This window comes from Tursiops truncatus, chromosome 5 (assembly GCF_011762595.2).
Source record: "Tursiops truncatus isolate mTurTru1 chromosome 5, mTurTru1.mat.Y, whole genome shotgun sequence".
In the NCBI taxonomy this organism is placed as follows: Eukaryota; Metazoa; Chordata; class Mammalia; order Artiodactyla; family Delphinidae; genus Tursiops; species Tursiops truncatus.
In genome coordinates, this window is record NC_047038.1 from 70,468,593 (window position 1) to 70,491,188 (window position 22,596).

Genomic DNA, 22,596 nt, shown 5'->3' on the forward strand with positions numbered 1-22,596 from the left:
GAGCATATCATCTGTTGCCATCTAACTGGACCCATCTCCACCCTTTCTGTCTTCTCTCTCTCTCTGCAAGCACTTTTTCTGGAATAACTGACAAATATCTCCATGTGTCCTCAAATAGAAGTTTTGGCCATGCCATTTTCCTCAAGGTGTGTTTATTTGTCAGTCACCAACAAGTAAAATAAATTGCATAGCCAATAAAACCAGGAAATGAGAAAGAACACACAGACACCTCAAAAGCAAATGAAGGGATAGCTCCTGTCAAATCCCTTGGCATTCGATTATAGAACTGCGTGCCTGGTCTTCTCACTTCTCGCTGTAAGCATCTCACTGCAAACATTTTCACCACATAACTAATTGACTGTAAGGCAATTTTGCAATGAAAGTAAACCACCTGGTTGACAGTTTGGTTTCAACGGGTTGAAATGTGTTATCATTTCTTCCAGTTAGAGACGTTATTGATGGCTTTATTGAGCTGACAGAAGACGATTTGCTTTGTGTTGGTTTCTTATCTTGAAACACTGCACTGGAGGAGAAAGAGGCTGAGGGCCCCAGAGGTGCAGAGCTGAACCTACATTTCCCATAGAACTTTGGAAAGTCTATCAACGGACATGTGACAGTATGCGAGGAACAAACACCAGTGGAGAAGGCTTTCAGAGCGCAATACAGAACTCAGTTACAAATATGCATCCTAGTATTTGGAAACTGATACCTCTCTTAACAAAGGAACAAATTTTAGCAAAAAAGATAAAGTGCAATGCTGAACGAGGAGACAAATCAACAAGCAAAAAAAAGTGTATAAAAATACTATAAACAGAAGACTTGAAAGACAAGGTACAACTCACAAAATAAACTCAGTTATTTGTGCAGTGTCACCATGAATCTACACACATTTTAAACATATTCAAAAATTTTGTATTTAGCAATGTCTTTTTAATTGTTATTCATTTCCCACATTTCATTATGTCTTTTTAAATGTCCCTCTTTCATTTTATATCTTTCATGGTAAAATTGCCTTACAACCAATTAATTATGAGGCAGAAATGCTTACAGCAAAGATGTCTAAGGCAAAGATGCTTACAGCGAAATTACCTCGAAGAACCACAGAATTAGGATACCTGCCACAAGGCACCAATAACAAAATAAGTAACTTAGTTTACTTATTAATTTAACCATCTCAAAATAAGTAACTTAAAACTTAAAAAACAGAACCACCGTAAAATCAACACTGTCATACTGGGGCAAGCAGCATAAAATTTTATGTCTCAGAAACACTGAATGGCATTGGTACCTTTTTATTTCTTACTCCAGTCCCTATCTGGATGGCTGAGCTGAGGGCATTTCATGTTTAGTAACAGGGCACATGCTTGCTAGATAAGGGAGCAGAGCTTTTCCTGTGTGACCAGTAAGTGACTGTGATTAAGAGCATCAGCACACTTAAAAAGCTACCTGTGGGTTCCACAGACATTAAAGGGCCCAGCTATTTAGTACCTTCAGACTTACTTGTGCTCCTGTGATTTTGGTGCCCTGGGAGAGAAGCCTCCATAGTCCAGGCTGGAATGTGTTGGGTGGGATTGGCAGTAGATGTCCCGGTGCTCTCGTTATGAGTTGTACTTGGAAGAATAACATCATACACATCGACTTCACCATCAGTGACCAAAGGTTCACTCCCGTTTGATTTAAAATAGGCTTTTTTTAATGTTCCTGAAAGACCAAACAAAGATATTTTAAAACATTACTAGAAGTATTTATTTTACTTTATTTTATTTTAATTTTACTTTTTTTTTTAATTAATAAATTTATTTATTTATTTTTGGCTGAGTTGGGTCTTCGTTTCTGTGTGAGGGCTTTCTCTGAGGCAAGCGGGGTCCACTCTTCATCGCGGTGTGCGGGCCTCTCTTGTTGCGGAGCACAGGCTCCAGACGTGCAGGCTCAGTAGTTGTGGCTCGCGGGCTCTAGAGCGCAGGCTCAGTAGTTGTGGCTCACGGGCCCAGTTGCTCCGTGGCATGTGGGATCTTCCCGGACCAGGGCTCGAACCCGTGTCCCCTGCATTGGCAGGCGGATTCTCAACCACTGCACCACCAGTGAAGCCCCTTATTTTATTTTTATTTATTATTTTTGGCTGCACTGCGTGGCTTGCAGGATCTTAGTTTCCCCAACCAGGGATCAAACCCGTAACCCCTGTAGTAAGGGTGTGGAGTCCTAACCACTGGACTGCTAGAGAATTGTCTAGAAATATTTATTTTAAAAAACGTATTAGGGAAACTCTAGAGCTGCCTTCCCAGGCAAACGCAAAGAGAAAATGATGGCCAGCAAGACCACCCACTTCTCGAGACAACCAGTAGTTTCTCTTCTGTCGTAGATCACATAACCCTGTGAGGTGGCTATTGCTTCTCAGGAGCTAAAGGTTTAGAAATTGAGTCTCCCATCCAAGTTTCCTAGTGCCCAAAGAATTTAGGGCAATTCTCCCTCACCTGGGACTCACCACAAATAAAATGTGGCAAATCTTACAGTGTTTCCTTCCTGCTTTCTCAGTGTCTCAATTTCACACATCATTTTAGGCTCCTCAGTACCCAGGACACAAGCTCTCCCTATCTTTCTACCTTCCACAAAGGACAACAGTGCCAGCTTACCTGCGGCCTTCTATTTCTCCACACTTGGCACTAAATTTCAGTGAACTACACACAACAGATAATAAAAATAATAGGGCTCAAATATTTCCCAACACTCGTAGAAACCCCCCCCCAAAAAGTAAAACTCCAATTCCAGCAAAACTAAAAGAAGAAACTATATTATCTTCATCTTCGACCAGAAGCTATAAATTTGATTATAAGAAATACGCATTAAGCTAAGACTATCAACTGGTCACTTTCTCAAGGTATTTATTCATGGACAAAATAAAGAGTCCAACCTAAGACTATTGGGAATCCCCTAGCTTTAGCTTTAGGCAGAAAATCTGAAAACTCTGAAAGAGATCATGTATTTTTAACTCAGTCAAAATAGACAACAGAGTGTTTCCAGAATATAGCACTCTGGTTGAGTATGCCACTAAAATAAATGAATGTGATATTGATCCATTATAGAAATACCCAAGGGAGACTTTTTTTTCCTAAAAGCATTTACAGTGAATGCTCTACTTGGCTCTCACTTTTCCAAACAGCCCATGGACCATTAAAAAAAAAAAAAGAAATATAAATAAAATGTTTAATATCAGTCCACAGAAAAAATTTCTCTCCATGTGCTTGACACTTGGAAAACATTAACTACAGATCAAAATAGAAAAGCAGCTGTTTTCTAGCTAACTAAGGTCAACAGGATTCTAAGTAAAAAGGTGGAGTGTAGAAGCTATATCATGACCACGTGGTGCAGGTAACACACTGCCCAAACTGTGCGAGTATGAATACATATTAAATGCAGTAGGTGAAATGAAAGATTTCATTTAACTGTTTATGATGTTCAAAATGATTTAGAATTGATCCTAGATCAAGATAAATGTATGCGATAGATTTGTTCTCTATATAATGTGTATTTTATTCATACAGAAAAATTTACTAATTAGATATAATTTTATTTTTCACTTATTAGTTGCTCTCTTCTTTGCTAATTTTGGCATAGAGATTTTGCACATAACGTGTTATTTCCACTAACATGGCTATAATGAATGTATAAGACCCATAAAATCAATTGACTTATCACACTGACCCTATAAGTCAGCATCCAGCTCTATCAACACACTTTGAGCAAATGCCAACTCCTCAGTTATATCCCTGTGTAATTCACTTAAAGGGAGTTCCTTATCGTATGAAATATTTCAACAGTTGTTCTTAACATTTTGTTTGTAATGACTAGCCTTATTAATAATCTTTCCTTTAACTTTTTCACCTAACCATAGGGGTAAAAGTGCTAATAATATTTGTTTACTCTAAAATATTCTTTAAACACCAACTTTTTCAGGAAACACTGCCTTGAAAAACAACTTCCTTAAAAAAAAAAGCAGTTTCCTTGCTCTTAAACTCTCCATATCAAAGCAAGTTGGCAGAATAGAAAGATGACACATGATATACGGTAGTTGCTGCAGCTAATGTCCCTAAACTATATTTTTGAGAGAATGACAAAGACGACAAGCCTAAAGGACCTGTCTTTAAAAGCCTAAACTGACTAGACCATTTGTTTTCAAGTATCTCTGGAAACTAACCAACTCTCAGCTCACAGTTGGTCCTCTATTACGCATTCTTTAAAAGCACAAAAGACAGAATTCAGTAAGACTAAATACTGTTAAGCTACATCACGATGAGCTACAAAAATGCTGAGAGATATCAGCCCAAAGTAGAGTGTTCATTCTTTCAGTGTTGCCCCATCCTTTTCCACATTCCTATTTTGACAGTGCTGTGGTTAAAAGTACAGACTCTACAGCCTGACCACCTGGGTTTAAATCCCATCACTACTTACTAGCCCTGAAACTTTGGGCAAACTCTCAACTGCCATAAAATAAGGAAAATCAAAGTACCTCCCCTTATTGGGCCGGCCATTAGGATCAAATTAGTCAATACATACATAAACACTTGGAACAGTTCCTGGCATACAGTAAGTTCTCAATAAATGTTAGTCATCACTACGCAGTAATAGTAATGAAAGTAAAATTGTCTTCCTTAGGGCTACTAAGGTACTTTTATATTTTATTTTTATTTTCGGCTGCACTGGGTCTTCGTTGCTGCGCATGGGCTTTCTCTAGTTGCGGTGAGCGGGAGGCTACTCTTTGTTTCAACGCGCGGGCTTCTCACTGCGGGGGCTTCTCTTGTTGCGGAGCACGGGCTCTAGAGCGCAGGCTCAGTAGTTGTGGTACACAGGCTTATTTGTTCCGCAGCATGCGGGATCTTCCCGGACCAGGGCTCGAACCCGTATCCTCTGCATCGGCAGGCAGATTCTTAACCACTGCGCCACCAGGGAAGTCCTAAGGTACTTTTAAATAAATGCCAATTTCCTTTTACTCTAAGTGCATCCCAGCATAATAAAATGGCTAAGGTAATTTTCAAAAGTGAATCACTTAACCCACTTTTGGAGTAAAATAACTGTGACTCTTTCATGCTAAGTTATTAATAGAAGGCCACATTACCTCAAGGCTGTATGGCTCAAAAGTGTTTCAGCTATAACACAGCTCTATTTAACAATGTTTAAGAAACAGTCTGCATTTCCAACAATAATAGTCAAGTATTACTGATCATCTACAATGAGTGGATTGAGCACTGTGGCAGCAAAATAATGCTCCCCCCAGAGATGTCCACATCCCGAGTCCCAGAACCTGTGAATAGGTTACTTTACATACCTTACATGGCAAAAGGGATGTTGCAGATGTAAGTTAGGGAATCTGAGATGGGGAAATTATCCTGGATTATTCAGGTGAGCCCACGGTAGTCATGGAATCCTTGTAAGCAGAAGAGGGAGGTGAGAGAGTGTGTGTCAGAGCTATGCAGTGTGAGAAAGACTCAATGGGCCATTGCTCATTTTGAAGATGGCAAGGGGCCACAAGCCAAGGAACGCAGGAAGCCTCTAGAAGCTGGAAAAGGCAGAAAACAGACTGGCCCCTAGAGCCTCCAGAAGGAATACAGTACTACCGACACCTTAATTTTAGCCCAGTGAGACCAATTTTGGACTTCTGACCTCCATAACTCTAAGGTACTATATTTGTGTTATTTTAAGCTACCAAGTTGTTACAGCAGCAATAGGAAACTAACACAGGCACCTTACTAAGTATCCTTACTATGGGCATTTATTGAGTTAGCCTTCCAACAATCCCATGAAACAGATGCTATAATTAACTCTTCTTTATGAAGTCTCAGAGGGAAGGAAACCAAAGCTTACGGAAGTTATTTAACTTTATCCAAGAATTGAGTTGGGACATGCCACATACCCATACACACACACCCACACACCCTTCTCATTTTGGACAAGGTATACAAGTTAAAAAAATCAACCGTCATCTGCATGTTAAAAAACTTTATTTTCCTATGATATGAGTTTGAAATTAATTCCTTATCTTTATATCTCTAGCCATGTGGTAACATTTACTTTGCATTTTCTATGTGCCAGGAACTATGTATTTACTCTCTGCTGAAAGTAAATTACAAAATTTAGTAAGAGTTTCTTATCATCGAGATGTTTATAGATTAGTTGGCGGAGACAGGCATGTAGCCTAAAACTACAGACCATGATACAAATGCTTTGAGAATGATAGGCATAGGACAATCCGGTGACAATAATTAGAGAAGTTGTCATTCCATTTGAGAAAGTCAGGAAAGGTATCTTAGGGAAGAAGATCCTCCATGTGAATCTTAAAAGATGATTAGGGATTTTCTAGGTTTGAGCCTAGAGAATTTGTGGGGAAGAGGGAGTGGTAGTAATAGGGAACAGAGAACTTTCTAGATAGAGCAAAGGGGAAAGTATGCAAAAGCTGACTAGCAGGTAGTTAAACATGGCTGGCACACAGGGGACTGGCAAGAGAAAAGGTTTGAAAGGAAGTAGAAACCAGACTGGGAAGGGTATTCCTGTCATAGGTTTGGAATTTATCTTGTTGTGATAGAGAAATTTTGCAGAGTCTTAAATGGGGTAGAATGTTATAATGATCACTCTGGCAACAGGGTGATGCTTGAAAGGGGCTAAGTCTAGCAGACAGTTAGAAGGCTATTGCAAGAGTCCAAGTGAGAAAAGAAGGACTAAGTCAAGGCAAAAGCAGTGAGAACAAAGGGAACATTTGGGAGAGAGCTTTCAGAGGCAAAATTGTAAGAACATAATGGAAAGAGTCAGAGGTCCCTTCAAGGTTTCCGGTTTGAATTACTGGGTAAATGAAGATATTTACCAAGACGAGGTGGTTGCGTTAGTGTTATTCATCAAATATTTTCAATTCTCTCCCATTCTACTAGGGCACATGCTGGGGTTACATTCTTCTGCCTCATTCTGTCGCTTGATATCTTTGATGTTGGTCAAAGGGTACGAACTTCCAATTATAAGATGAGTAAGTTCTGGGGATCTAATGTACGGCATTGTGATTATAATTAGTGATGCTGCATTTATATACTTTTTTTAAAAGTATAAAAAAAGTATAGAAGTTACTCCAGGGCTCTCTTTCTTTCTTTCTGGCACAATAACCACAAAGGTTCAAGATGATGGCTGGTCCATCAATTTAGTCCTTTAATGACCTGAATAAGCATAGCCCTCCCTGCCATCCTGCAGAGCACATGTTGCAAATGAGAAACTGACCTTCGTTGTTGTTAAGCCACTAATATATTAGAATTATTTGTGTTACACAGCATAGCATAGCCTGCCCTGACTGATACAATAGATAATAGAGAATGAAAAATAAAAGTTGTAGAGGCTTCCTTTTGTTACTGTAATTATTATAAATACATTGAGTAAAAAATGCTATGAAACATTCAAGGGGAAAAAAGTCTAAATCCGGGGCAATCTAAACATTTCCTCCAGAAGGCCTTGCCAGACTTCCCCACAAATGTGCATCTTCTTTGTGTTCCCAGAGCACACTCTGCATATACCACATACACACTCAAGTGAAACTGTCTGTTTTCTTGTCTGCCTCCTCGAAGGTCGGAAGGTACATTATGCATGCCTGAATCTCAAGCACCCAGCAGAATGCTTGGCACCAGTGAAGGTCTCAATAAATACTTGTTGAATGCATGAATGATGAAGGAAGTCATGGGAGAAGATGATATTGTCTAGAGACGTATGGGTGCAAAGTGAGAAGAGAGCTTAGGACAGACACCCCCAAATTTACTGGATAGGTAGAGAAAGATGAGCTTATGGAGACAGAGAAAGAGCCGCCAGAAATAGAAGGAAAATTAGAAATGATAATATCCAGGCAAAGCAGAAGAGCATTTCGAGAAGAAGGGAATAGTCAAGACTGAGCAAGATGATATCTGGGCGTCACATCTGAGTGGAAGAAAGCATTGTTGGCACCAGAAATGAGCATGCTCATTGTGACCAGATGTAAACAAACACAGAGAGAAAGCACAGGCTCTCCGTTTCAAACTCTTGTTCAAACACACATCAGTTCCAAATTCTGCACATTCAAAAGAAGGACATTGGGGGCCTCAGAACAGACTTAGTAGTAGGAAAAGAAGACGAAGAGGAAAAGGTCAGATTGCAGTGGGTTAAGGACTGGATGAAGCATAGAAATCACCTGCGGATCTCATTAGAAGGCAAATTGGCAGGTCTGGAATGGGGCCCAAGATTCCAGATTCTGCGTTTCACACAAACTCCCAAGTGATGCTGATGCTGTATCCACGGACTACACTTTGAGTGCAAGGCTTTAGACTGCTCTTTCCAAAACTTTAGACATAATGCATAACCTCAGGCCTGAGGAATTAACGAAAAAATATCTTGCAGAGCACATGTTGCAAATGAGAAACTGACCTTCGTTGTTGTGAAGCCACTAATATATTAGAATTATTTGTGTTACACAGCATAGCATAGCCTGCCCTGACTGATACAATAGATAATAGAGAATGAAAAATAAAAGTTGTAGAAGGCCTAAGGAAGGCCTCAGGCCTAAGGAATTAACGAAAAAAAACTCTATGTTTTTGCATCTGCTCAGAAGACCAGCATTATTAAAGGAATTTGGAGAATTAAATAAGGAACGTGGAGTCAGGTCATAAAAGAGCATGGAAAATCTTAAGGTTTTGGTGAAAAGAAATCAGGATCTGGGAGGTTTTCCATTTTAAAATGATATTCAAAACACAACACTATAAGTTCGGAAGTTAAGATTCTTATCATTCCAAATTCTTGTAAAAGCCACAAGCTGCTAAGAAATTCGGTAAGAGAAAAACTATATTTAAGTTCAATGATCTCCAGCTCATCTAGCATTTTTGAAGAGTAAAGTCACTTTTATAGAGGAATATTTCTCTTGAGTTCAAGAAAAACAAACTATTTTACCATATTTCCTATACTCCCCACCACTATAATTTCTTTCTTCTTCAATGCGTGACAAAAAGAAAAAATTGATAGGTCCCACACAGACTTTACATAGAATTAAGAAAACTAGGAATAGTAACCTTAGGCCATTCTTAAGCTTAAGGCTAAAACAAAATTTATTTTAGATGTGGATGAGTGGACGAGACTTTGAAACCAAGTCTTCAACAACTGGGGAAAAAAAAGTTAAGAACATTCTAATGAGATGTGGGGGGACCATACCTTTGATGAAATGAAATTGAGATGAATAACAGTTTGCAAAAATCAGTGCAGACGTCTGGAGCCTGTGCTCCGCAACAAGAGAGGCCGCGGGAGTGAGAGGCCCGCGCACCACGATGAAGAGTGGCCCCCACTCACCGCAGCTAGAGAAAGCCCTCGCACAGAAACGAAGACCCAACACAGCCAAAAATAAATAAATAAATAAATTTAAATCATATGGGCTTCTAAGAAGACCTCTGCTTAAAAAAAAAAAAAAAATCAGTGCAGACCATACTCCAAAGCACATTTATAAGATACTTGAAATAACTTTCTATTTTTTCCGCTGCCACATTCTCTACCCACGTCAACCCTTTCTCTAGACAGGTGTCAAAAAAACCTTTTAACATCCCCAACCAGCTCAATCACGCCACTCCCCCACTCCAAAATTCTCATGGTGAAGGTCATGGTTAAAGCACCACCCCCTCAGGGAAGGCTTCCCAGACCACGTTCAGACCCTGTCAGACCTTGTCTCAAAGAAACTCTCTTCCTGCATAGGAGTTACCTCTGTGGTAACTAATCAACTGTGTGGTCATTTTTAGGTGTCCCTCCTTCACTGAACTAGGAAGCCCATGAGGATAGGCTGATTCAGGGCTGTGCCCAAGTCCCATAGGATACTGCCTCAAATTTCACAGGCATTCAATAAAGGAATAAACAGTATCAAATTATATCTACTATTTTATGTCTGTTCGATGTTGCTCAACATGTCAACATAATTTTACTTTAAGTGTTGCATATATAATGTTTCTATATTATTTATAAACAATTTAAGGCAGATATCAGTCCAAGGTCTGATCAAGTATTCCATGGTACTAGCTGACTCTTGCAGTCCTGTGATGGAAGCACAACATGTGATGGAAGAATTAAACTGCTAGTTTAGCTCTTATAAGAGAGGAATGAGTCTCTGAAAGTGGCTCTCAGGCCTGAGCCTAACAGTCAAGTGAAACTTGGCATCACACTGCAAATCCAACAGTCGGTCAACTTTACTTCTTCCTAGCTACTTTATTAGCAATTAAACTATACTATGGCAATGGCTTGGTTGTAGGGTTATGGGGTTATAAATTATGGGATTACTATGATGATGGGTCATAGTTCACAGATTTTAGTTCTTACAGATAGAGTTAAAATGAGATAAGGACATTTTTGGTTAATTTTTGAGTGTAAGAGAACTATTTATTAATAAGTTATCTAATATTAGTAATAATATTCATAAGCAAAAACCAATTTTTTACTCTCATAATGAATGTTGTCACCTATAAAAACACTTTCACAATATGATACCATTATATGCAGAATCTAAAAAAAATGATACAAAAGAACTTATTTACAAAGCAGAAACAGACTCACAGACTTAGAGAACAAACTTACGGTTACCGGGGGTGAAGGGATAGATTGGGAATTTGGGATTGACATGTACACGCTGCTATATTTAAAATGGATAACCAACAGGACTTCCCTGTGGTCCAGTGGATAAGACTTCACGTTTCCACTGCAGGGAGTGCGGGTTCGATCCGTGGTCGGGAAACTAAGATCCCACGTGCCACGCGGCATAGCCAAAAAAAAAAAAAAAAAGATAACCAACAAGGACCTATGTATAGCACAGGGAATTCTGCTCAATACTCGTATTAACTTAAATGGAAAAGGAATTTGAAAAAGAATAGAATGTATATGTATAACTGAATTACTTTGCTATACACCTGAAACTAACATGTTATTAATCAACTATACTCCAATAGAAAATAAAAAATTTTTTAAAACTAAAATAAATAAATAAAAACACTTTCACAGATATTTCATTTTACTTCCATAACAATTCTCTGAAATGAATAAGAATTATATTCCCCATCTTACAGAGAAGGTAAAGCATGTGACCAAAAGTCACCCACCTAGTAAATGGAAGAGTAAGATGCTAAACCCAGACCTCCTAGCGTTGAGCTTTAAATTCTTTCTTCTAGGTCACATGGCCCTTCAGTATTAGACTATAACTGAAAAATAAAAACCCAGGTATAATACTGTACCTTTCTTACTCTTCATTTTTCTCTTCAATTTCCTTCAAATACCTGAATCTTCATTTTAGAGTCCAAACTAAACTAAATTAAACTAAACGAAACCTTTGTAGCTCCAGCTTCAGTTTAAGGGGTTGAGGAGAGAAACGATTTGCTATTGCTCCTTTCTACAGCCTGCTGCTGAAATAATTATTCAGAAAGTCCAACTCTCTTATCTTCAGAAATCTCTGCCATCTTGACTTTACGCATGCCAGAAGCCCAAAGAGACAAAATTAGAAATGCGTAGTGCATCTGTGTTTATTAGCATAAGGTTTTATTATCTCTTCCTAATCAATAAACTTCTATTATCTCTTTGCCTTTTGAAGCTAGAGCTCCTGTTATGTGGCATTCCAACATCCCTTAGCAACCCTTACAGACCCAGAAATAACTACAAAACTTTGAAAGAGCACGGATTTTAAGCGCAAACCAAACAGAACATTCTTAAAAGCAAGCAGAATCTAACGAGGTTTTTTAAACAAAGGTATAAAATGATTTTATCGCTCATTAAAACAACAAACATCTCAGTTATAAAACAGGAAATGTTTATTTGGGCAGATATTACTTAATATATCTATATCAAATCATCTGGTGCAGAACCTATGAAAAGAATGCTTTTGAAGACTGTCTGGAAAACACCCACTTTCTAAAGGTTACCTACATATAAGCCAAAATAGCACTAAGAAATGGTTACAAATTGGTTCACTTCCTAATCTCATATAAGTGATACAAGAAAAATCTACCCCTAGGTATAAGCCCAAGATAAATGAAAACATATGTCCACACAAAAACTTGAACATGAAGGTTCAGAGCAACATTATTTGTAATAGCCGAAAGATGGAAACAACTAAAATGTCCATCAATTGATAAATGGATTTTTTTAACGTGGTAAATCCATACAATGGAGTATTATTTCACCATAAGGAATGAAGTACTGATAGATACTAAAACGTGGATGAACCTTGAAAATATTATGTGGAGTGAAAGAAGCCAGTCACAAAACCCACATATGGTCATATGAAATGTCCAGAATAGGGGAATCTATAGAGACACAAAGTACATTAGTGGTTGCTTAGGGCTGGAGCACAGGGAGACAGAAAGATGGGATGGTGACAGCTAAAAGGGAATAGAGTTTCTTCTTGAGGTAATGAAAATGTTCCAAAATTGACTGTGGTGATGGTTGAAATTACCTGTGAATATATTAAAAATTACTGAATTACACATTTTAAATGGGTGAATTGTATGGTGTGTAAATTAAATTTCAATAAAGTGATAAAAATGTTTAAATGAATATATAAATAAACCCCATTAAAGCACTGTTTTAATAGCACCCTGCCTCTTCTCAGAGGCCTCTAAGCTCTGAAGCACTTAAAAATGGGTTTTAAACTTATATTAGAATTCCACCCTGAGATTAAAAGGAAATATTCTTCACAGTGTGTGAGCCATTCCACACAGTGTTCTGAGAATGAGAATGTTAAAAATGACAGGGGGGCTTCCCTGGTGGCGCAGTGGTTGCGAGTCCGCCTGCCGATGCAGGGGACGCGGGTTCGTGCCCGGGTCCAGGAAGATCCCACATGCCGCGGAGCGGCTGGGCCCGTGAGCCATGGCCGCTGAGCCTGCGCGTCCGGAGCCTGTGCTCCGCAACAGGAGAGGCCACAACAGTGAGAGGCCCGTGTACCGCAAAAAAAAAAAAAAAAAAGACGACAGGGTTATGACTGAGGGAGCGTCTACCAGACAGACCCTCCCAGACATAACAACTATAAACTCTGGACAAAACACAAAAAAGCGGGCTTCCCTGGTGGCGCAGTGGTTGAAAGTCCGCCTGCCGATGCAGGGGACACGGGTTCGTGTCCCGGTCTGGGAAGATTCCACATGCCGCGGAGCGGCTGGGCCCGTGAGCCATGGCCACTGAGCCTGCGCATCCGGAGCCTGTGCTCCGCAACGGGAGAGGCCACAACAGTGAGAGGCCCGCGAACCGCAAAAAAAAAAAAAAAAAAAAAACACAAAAAAGCAACGACCCGACGGTACTGGAAAGGAAACAAAAGCAGGCCAAGTCTGGGGGGGAGGCGAGTCCTGGAAGAAGAGAGGGGCAGAGGCGAGTTTCAGGGTTTTGTCCTGCCTTTAGCCCGAGAGCAGGCCAGAGCTGGCACCACGTGGAGCAGGGCGATTAAAACCCCAATAGAAAACATGCAGACTTCCTGGGCCGAGGCATTTTCTGTCCTCTTCTTACTTGTCACCCTGTGACCTCTGACCATCTCTCTGCCTTTGGCTTCTGTGGAACCCAGCATTTCCCGGTTCCTTTCCTTCTTCTCCAACAACACTTCCGGTATCTCTTGATGCTTCCTCTTTCCTTGTCTCCCCTAAACACCGGCATCCTCCAGGGCTATGTCCAAAGATTTTTTTTTTTTTTTTTTTTTGCCGGTACGCAGGCCTCTCACTGTTGTGGCCTCTCCCGTTGCGGAGCACAGGCTCCGGACACGCAGGCTCAGCGGCCATGGCTCACGGGCCCAGCCGCTCCGCGGCATGTGGGATCTTCCCGGACCGGGGCACGAACCCGTGTCCCCTGCATCGGCAGGCGGGCTCTCAACCACTGCGCCACCAGGGAAACCCATATGCCCCCAGCTTTTAATCAGTGCCCTTTCTCCTAACAGTTCATCTACTCGCGCTGCTTCCACTGAGACTCCCACATTCATAACTGCACTCAGGCTCCCTTCTCAGCTTCCCTTCTGGATAGTTCCAGCGGGGTGAGAGTTAAATTCTAAAGTCAGCACAGAAGCCAGAAATCACACAGACTCACCATTTCCCTTGAAATTCCCTTAGGAAGGTAAGATGTTGGACTCTTACAGTCCTCCATTTCTTGGCCCAGCTTGCACTGCTGAACTTGCTCACCATAAATGCCCTTAAACTATGATTTCACTGTATTTCGTTGTTCCACAAGTCTCTCCAACTTAACATGTCCTAACTGAACTTCCAGCCTGCCCTCCATCTACCTGCATCCCTCTCCTCCGCCTTTACTTCCTACGTTAACAGGTGGCACCAAAATCAACCTTGGTTGCCCAAGCTAGAAATCGGAGAGTCAACCTTGACTTCTCTTTCTCCCTCATGCCAAAATCCAATCTGTCTTGATTTCCGTTGATTTTAGTGCACCAAATGCTTTAATCTAAGCCCTTATCATCTTTTACTTAGATAATCGCCAGTCTCCAAATTGTCTCCCTGCCTTCATTTCTTTATGCCTCCAGCGCCCTATAGTGTATCCAGGTCTTTTGTCTTTTGAAAATGCAAATACAATCAGATTTCTCCCCGCTGGGAAAGATCCTCCAATGGTAAACCACCACCCAGAGCAGTAGAAACAGCTCTTGGGCTTCCCTGGTGGCGCAGTGGTTGAGAGTCCGCCTGCCGATGCAGGGGACATAGGTTCGCGCCCACGTCTGGGAGGATCCCGCATGCCACAGAGCGGTTGGGCCCGTGAGCCATGGCCGCTGAGCCTGCGCGTCCGGAGCCTGTGCTCCGCAATGGGAGAGGCCACAGCAGTGAGAGGCCCGCGTACCGCAAAAAAAAAAAAAAAGAAACAGCTCTTATAAATCATGCTAATTTTAATTTTAACTTCATTTATCTTTAATAATGGCATCACTTACCAACAAAGGACAGCAGGATCACCAGCAGGACAATGAGAGCACAGATACATGGAATCAGGACCAGCAATAGGAAACGAAGAATATTCACAGTCGCCAGCTTCTGAGCGCAATCATCACCCATGGTATCACCATCTGCTCCCAAGACCTAAAGTAGGAGAGGAAAATGAAACATGGTTTTAATATTACAAAGCAACTCAGTACATGGTATGACATTTTAGAGTACAGCTATCCATTTAGAGAAGCAGCATTCCTAAGAGATTTTCCTCCGTGCATTTTAGGGCATGAAATGAGGTTAGTCACCAAATCACACTAATAAATGAACAAATAACTACAAATCACATTCAGGGAAGAGCAAATCATCTATTTCTGAAATGTTTTTCAGGAGTATATGAACTTATAACGATATTCCATCTTGATTTTTTTTTTAATGTATCTGCTAATTTGGTATTATTCCAAAGGGCTGTTCTTACCATGGCAAGAACTCACCTTGACCTAGAACTCTAAGCAAAGAGTGCCTAATACAGTGATAAAATACTGGTGAGTAGTTGTGGGCAGGGCATTATCCAGATTTCATTCTTGTTTTGCTCATTAGTCCTAACCCAAATCTGCATGAATCGAGATCAAATAAGTTTTTAACCATTAATAATTCAGCAAGATTGAATATTACTGACCATGTATTTAGTGGCAAGTTGAACAGTGAAAAAGAGCCTATTCTGTTGGCCACTGACAGGATGCCCTCCACTGTCCACACTGCCCCTGCAGCCCATCCATTTGTGAGAGAATGATGAGATGCAACGGAGTTGGTTCAACGAGACAAAGTTCTTGTCTTCAAATTCTTTAAATTTTGCTTAGGTCAATCTCTTGCCAGAAACAATGTCTGGATATTCATTTATTGCAACTGGCTTAGGGGAGTAATTTTTTCAACAGAGATGGAATTAAAAGTGATTTGAGTCACTATGAGCAACTCTTCTGATCCCATTAATGAAGATGTTTCTCATGGTTCTCTCTTGGACTTCTGACTCTCCTTGCCTTTCCTTCTCTGACAGTTTCAGAGCTTGAACTACAACCTTGGTGTACCCAGCTCTCGAATCTCTTGAGTCCTGAACTTCCTTTCAAGTTAGATCATATATTTCTGATGCCTAGTACATAGCATCATCTCTTCTCAACATGTCCAAAACCAAACTAATCTCCTTCTTTATCCATTACCTTCAAACTAGTTCTCCTGACTTCCATATTTGTGCTAAAACAAACTCCACTATTCCTATAACCTCGAGACTCCGGACTTTTCCATCATCCCCCCATGCTATTCATTACCAAGTTTTGTTGGTTCTTCCTCTGTAAGAAAAATCTAATTTTTTAAATTGAATGACCTTTGAGAAAGAGCTTTATCAAAATCAAGAAGTTGTCCTAACCGATGATCCTGCATTTGATCTTTTCTGGTATATAACCAGTACCTGATAATTTCCCACAGATAAAAAGGCAACTTTGATGAGTTCTTCTGAATTGCAAAGCATATGTGATTCTCCATTTCTGCTTTATTCCTCCTACATCAAAATGAGTTCTGGTTCACTAACACATATTGCAAGCAGTATTCACTACATACACTAATGTGATGACACCCTCCGTAATTTTAAGAATTCTCCGTGGGAGACATTATTTGAAAGAACGTATGCTGTTAGCTTAAGAATGGCTTGATTTCCTAGATTAATGTCTTTACTGACCCATTCCCTTTGAACCTGGTTTAATTGACCAGCCAACGTGAGTTGATTCAGAGTTAATTTACAATTAAGTGGCAGGAGGAGGTCATGGAAAGGACGTGACCTACCAGTTGAACCATGAGCTGGAGTCAGGAAATCAGAGGCTCCTCACCCCCTCTTCTGTCCTTAGAATGTATGTTACACCCACTGTTCCCACAGCCAAAGCTATTTTCAAGGACACAGCCTTGAGAGAGCAATGCGCTGTTGAGACCATCTGGATGGTATACATGACTGCATCCCGTTATGTCTTCTATATAAACTCTTAAGATTCTGGCAGGCATGGAGCTCTAATCACCTTGCAGCTGTCCAAGACAAACCTTGCATGTTAAACTGCCTTGCTTATTAAAACCCTTGCTTATTAAAACTGCCATCTACCAATCTGGAGTCATCTGCCTCTTTCTTCAGTCTCTCCTTGCCTTCCGTATATGAGGGTCAGTTTCAGATTTCACCCAATGTGATCTAACACACTGACACAATATAATATAAGATCTGCTATAGCACATTGATTATAACACCAGCATTGGGTGGGTGGTACCCTTTGAGGCTTGGATATAACATTTACCTGTAAAAAGCCAGTGTGGGGCTTTCCTGGTGGAGCAGTGGTTAAGAATCCTCCTGCCAATGCAGGAGACAGAGGTTCGAGCCCTGGCCTGGGAAGATCCCACGTGCCGTGGAGCAACCAAGCCAGTGAGCCACAACTACTGAGCCCGAGTGCCACAACTACTGAAGCCCGTGTGCCGCAGGGAAGAGTAGGCACTGCTCGCCACAACTCGAGAAAGCCTGCGTGCAGCAACGAGGACCCAATGCAGCCAAAAGTAAATAAAATAAATAAATTTAAGGCCACACATAGATAAGGAAGCAAGGGCCACAGACCAAACCACAGGTCTAATGGCGATCCAGGATAAACCACACAGAACCTGTGTGGAGTCCAACAGAGCCCCAGATGTAGTTCAGGAACCAAGAGGTCTTTCAAGATCAAACACAGCCCTAAAAAAAGTTTCAAAAAATAAATTAAAAAAGCCAGTGTGGAACTACAGCTCAACAGAAACAGTAGCAGAACTGACTTATTTACTTCATTTACTCAACAAGTAGTTATTGAACACCTACTAATTATAATAAGCATAGTGATGGATATAATAACGATTTAAGACCAACTGTCCCTCCAAAGCCCACAGTCTTGTAGGAGAGATAAGATATGTATGTAAATAACTACATTTCGAGGTAGCAAATGATAAGCACCATGAGATTTATAGGAATTCAAAAGACAGGAATACGATTTCTTGCTGGAGGATCAGTTAAGACATTGTAGGGAACCAGCACTTGAACTAGCCATGATTCTGAGAAAAGTATCCCTGAAAAGCCCTGTTACAGCTTAAAAGAGTGGTAAAATACATCCAGAGAGGTAAAGAGTTAGGAACTTTCTTTGGCTTCCACAACAATGGAAAAGCTTTCTTGGTTAAGGTGGGTGGTCACAGGAGCATTATAGCGATAATCTTCGTGGGTGGCAGATGCACAACGGCCTCAGTGCTATGTGGAATCCTGTGTCCAAATACATCTCATTTAGCATTCATAAGAGAAGAATCAGTAGGGAACGTGCTAGAGGCTCATTTTAATATCGTATATATCAACAAGTATTTGACCTCCAGAAACCATATTCACAATTAGTGCAAATGCTTTCTCCAATAACTAGGAAATTGATTCCTTTTATGAAGGGGAGAAGAGGAAGAAATACTTACAAGAAATTCAGAACTAAGAAATACTTAGAAGAAATCTCAGCACTTTCCTCAAGTGCGTAACTTTTCTCTTGCACTCATGGCCACTTAAGACTATTGCTATAAATCCTGCATTATTCAGAGGCCCTTTGAGGTTCCTCTGAATATAATGCAACTCTCAGACTTTACTGTTGGGTGAATAATGCCAGATGAGATAAACTGCTAGGACAATTCCTAAGCTTCATTTCAGTGGACTCAACAACCCTCTCTCCAGAAGGTACCCTCTTCCAGAATCTACCCTCCACATACTAGAAACCGTAAGCTAAGCACAGGCACAAGCATTCCATGGTGCAGGCAGGGAGCAATGCATCTTGTTGACCTGCACATATTTCAAATATGTAGTTCTCATGTTTTATTAATCCTGTTGGTGAAAGCTCATTTCTTGTGTCTTAAGAACTACATTGATTTTTAAAGGTGTCGTGTTGGCTTATGTAACATATATGGATACAATCTACCTGACTGGGACATCTCCTTGAGTCATTGGTTCCATTGGGAGACCTTCTCATCTGTCTCTTGTACATTCTTTATTGTGCTTGCCTCCTGGCTTAGTGATTCAACTTTTTTTCACAACAGCCATTCTCTCTCTCATTTTTAAATATACAGTTGGTTTACAATGTTGTATTAGGTTCAGATGTACAGCACAGTGACTCAGTTATACACACACACACACATATATATACACATATATATTCTTTTTCAGATTCTTTTCCATTATAGGCTATTATAGAATATTGAGTAGAGTTCCCAGTGCTATACGGTAGCTCCTTGTTGGTTATCTATTTTATATATAGTAGTGTGTATATAGTAGTGTATAATCCCAAACTCCTAATTTATCTCTCTATTTATCTATCTCTACGTTTGTTTTCTATGTCCGTGAGTCTATTTCTGTTTCGTAAATAAGTTCATCTGTATCATTTTTTTAGATTCCACATTTGAGCAATATCATATGCTATTTGTCTTTGTCTGACTTCACTTAGCATGATAACCTCTAGGTCCATCCATGTTGCTGCAAATGGCATTATTTCATTCTTTTTTATGGCCGAGTAATATTCCATTTTGTGTTTTTGTGTGTGTGTGTGTGTGTGTGTGTGTGTGTGTGTGTGTGTGTGTGTGTATCACATCTTCTTTATCCATTCATCATGACAGCCATTCTCTGAGTCTTTCAGGATCTACTGTCCATTGATCCCTCTATCTTCTCCCACTTGATCAACTCTCTCCTTTCTTCATTTCTCTATATATCTTTTTAAAAATCTTTGGACCATTATTTCAGTGATACTCTTGCTGATGTCCTGAACCCCCTTACCCCTCTGGATTTTCTTCTCACCTATCTCATAAAAGCCAACATGAGATGAATCCAACAATCTTCTCTCTCTGTATCTACACTTGGACAGTTGAATGTGGCTGTAAAAAGTCACGCAACAGGACTACTTGATTGCTAATTTAAAGTCTTTTCTATTCTCCTCAAACTATCTTTTCCCACTCTTCTGCCCTCACTTTCAGAAGAGGATTCACCCCTATTCCCACCCTACAGAGAGAATAAAAACCATCAAATGGGAATTGCCTCACCTACCTAAATTTCAGCACACACACCTGCTCATTTATAGACCCTTCTCTCCTGTAGAGATGCTATTTAAGACTCTTCCTATTCAAGACTAATCCTTCCACATTTGCTACAGACTTCATCTCCTCCTCTCTTCTCAGGAATTTGCCATCTTAATTCTCCATTGAATCATATATCCGATCTCGATTTACCTCTCTTTCCCCCTCTCCCCTCTCTTCCCCTCCCTCTATCTCCTATATCACTGCCGTCAGCTTTTTACTATGTTAAGGTCTCTCCTGGTTATTTTTTAAATCCCTTCTCAAGCCTATATTCCACTTCAGGCACAGTCCTATCTCTCTCCTTCTTTCTCATCCAGAATGATCTCACAGTTCTGAATACTTATTGTCCAAGTTTCCTCACTTACCGCCTACTCTTGTGACCACTACAGTTTGGCATCCACTTCTGTCACTGCACCAAAAGAGCCTTTGCTACGGTCACCATTGACCTCCATGTTGCTCTACTGAAATGATATTTTTCAATCATCCTTGTAATGACATCTCAGTATCATTTGACAGATCAAATTCTCAGTTAGCCACTCCCATCTTCCTCAAGCACTTTCTTCCTTTGACTTCTCTTTCTGCTCCCTCACTGGTCACTCCTTCTCTTTCTATAAACTTTTTTCTCCCATCCGCTTTCTCCAGGCAATGCCACCCACACAAATAGCATCAATTGACTTACATCTCTAAATAGCAAGCACAGAGTTTTCCTCTGTACTCCAGACCTTTGTATCCAACTGGCCATTTGACATCTCCCCAGTGGATGCTGCAAAAGTACCTCAAACCCCACATGTCTGGCCAAATAAACAATCTCCATCCCCACATCTAGTAATCTCCCATGGTTCCCTATCTCAGGAAGAGATAATTGAGCACCCACTGTGTGTCAGGCACTGTTTGGACACCTGGATACAACCCTCTGCAAAGCAAAACTCTCCAGCCTCATAGACTCTACATCCGACTAACAACGGCCATCACGTCTCACCTGGAATCCTGCAAATGCCTCCCCCTGTCTGGTTCACCTCCATCTATTCCTGCACTCCCTGATTTGTTCTCCACACTATAGCCAGAGTGAGAAAGAGGCTGTGTATCATGGAATTACAGAAAAAGGAAACATGAAAAATGATCCCCAAACTGAACTCATTCAGGAGATTCAGAGCCTGGAACCAGAGCTGATTATGAGAACCATGTACCCAGTGGATTGGCAGAGACCTGGGGAGGGCTTTGGACACCCACAGGGGTATAGTGGGTTTCAAGTCCATTTTATGAGGATTCCAAAGGTCAAGAAGACCATAGCTAATATTTCAGGTACATTTGTCTTTATCCTGTCCTACCTTCCTGCAGCTTTTTACTTCATTAACACTTGGTACATTCTTGGGAATACTTCCACAGCTGCAAATGGCAGAAACTGCTTGTGAACAAGGAGATACCTGCCCATGGATCCCTCAGATGGAAGATTCCCTCCCAAGGCTGGGGCCAGGACTCACCAAAGAGCCAATGAACCAGAAATATCTGACTGGGGATATTAGAGATGAAAAGAGCTGCTACCAACCAGGTTAGGACAAAGCAGACGTTCAGCCCAGAAGGAACTAAGTACCTTCTTAGGGACAACAGCCTTGCTGCCCTCCACAGCCCCCCTCATTCCGAGTGGGGTAAGTGACTGGGAACTATACACGTTGCTCTCACTCTGATTGCTGGGTTATGTAAGAACTATTTTCCAATCAATCAGGTGGACCTGCCTGCATGATAAATTGTGCATTTTAAATATAGAGAGCGGGGGTCAGCAAACTACAGCCCATGGGCCAAACCCAGCCACTGCCTGTTTTATCCCTAAAGTTTTATCGGCAGACAGCTCTGTTCATTCATGCAGATATTGTTATATCTGCTCTCCTGCTACAGCAACAGCACTGAGTAATTTCAACAGAGCCATGTGGCCCACAAGGCCTAAAATATTTACTATCTGGCCCTTTCCAGAAGAAGTTTGCCAACACCTGATAGAGAGTATCACTCTATACCTGCATGCATGGATATTTTAAATTCTACAAATGTAATATGATAACCAAATCAAATTATAAATTCTCCTAAGAATGTATCACGTTATCTCTTACTAGGGCCCTTAATGAAGCCTGATATAATTGTACAGGTGGCAAACTGACAGATAAAACTGCCTAATTATTGCTGTTAACCCAATACATGGTTACTCCAAAAAGGGTCAAAGATAAAATTAATCTTCAAAATCAAAAAAATTATCCAGACTTTTAATATATTACATTAGAAGAAGAAAGGAAAGCATGAGTTTTAGGGATATTCAAACTGAAATAGGACTGCAACATGCATTATAAACTATAAGAACCAACAAACACTCATAAGATTATAAAGCTAGAAAGTACAAATTTATTCCTGCTTCTGTAAAAACATAATCATAGCATAAGTAATACTAATTCAGTTGTATCTCTCTGTATGTGTGCAAATATTACCCTTTTCTCATCAGTGTATGCCCAGCACCTAGAACACCATCAGGAATGGATTAATATCTGTGAATAAATAAATGAATTCAATCACCTAAACA

At 40.5% G+C, this 22,596-nt stretch overlaps 1 protein-coding gene across 1 annotated transcript in view; it reads right to left on the reverse strand.

The window, feature by feature from the left end:
• Window positions 1-15,672, reverse strand: part of CORIN (corin, serine peptidase) — a 217,293-nt gene extending 201,621 nt beyond the window's left edge. The window contains exons 1-3 of the mRNA XM_033856407.1: window positions 15,577-15,672; window positions 14,906-15,050; window positions 1,501-1,701 (exon numbers count right to left, since the gene is read on the reverse strand). Coding sequence (XP_033712298.1) covers window positions 1,501-1,701; window positions 14,906-15,050; window positions 15,577-15,672 — 442 coding nt within the window. The remainder of the gene's footprint in view (window positions 1-1,500; window positions 1,702-14,905; window positions 15,051-15,576) is intronic.
• Window positions 15,673-22,596: the final 6,924 nt, after the last annotated feature.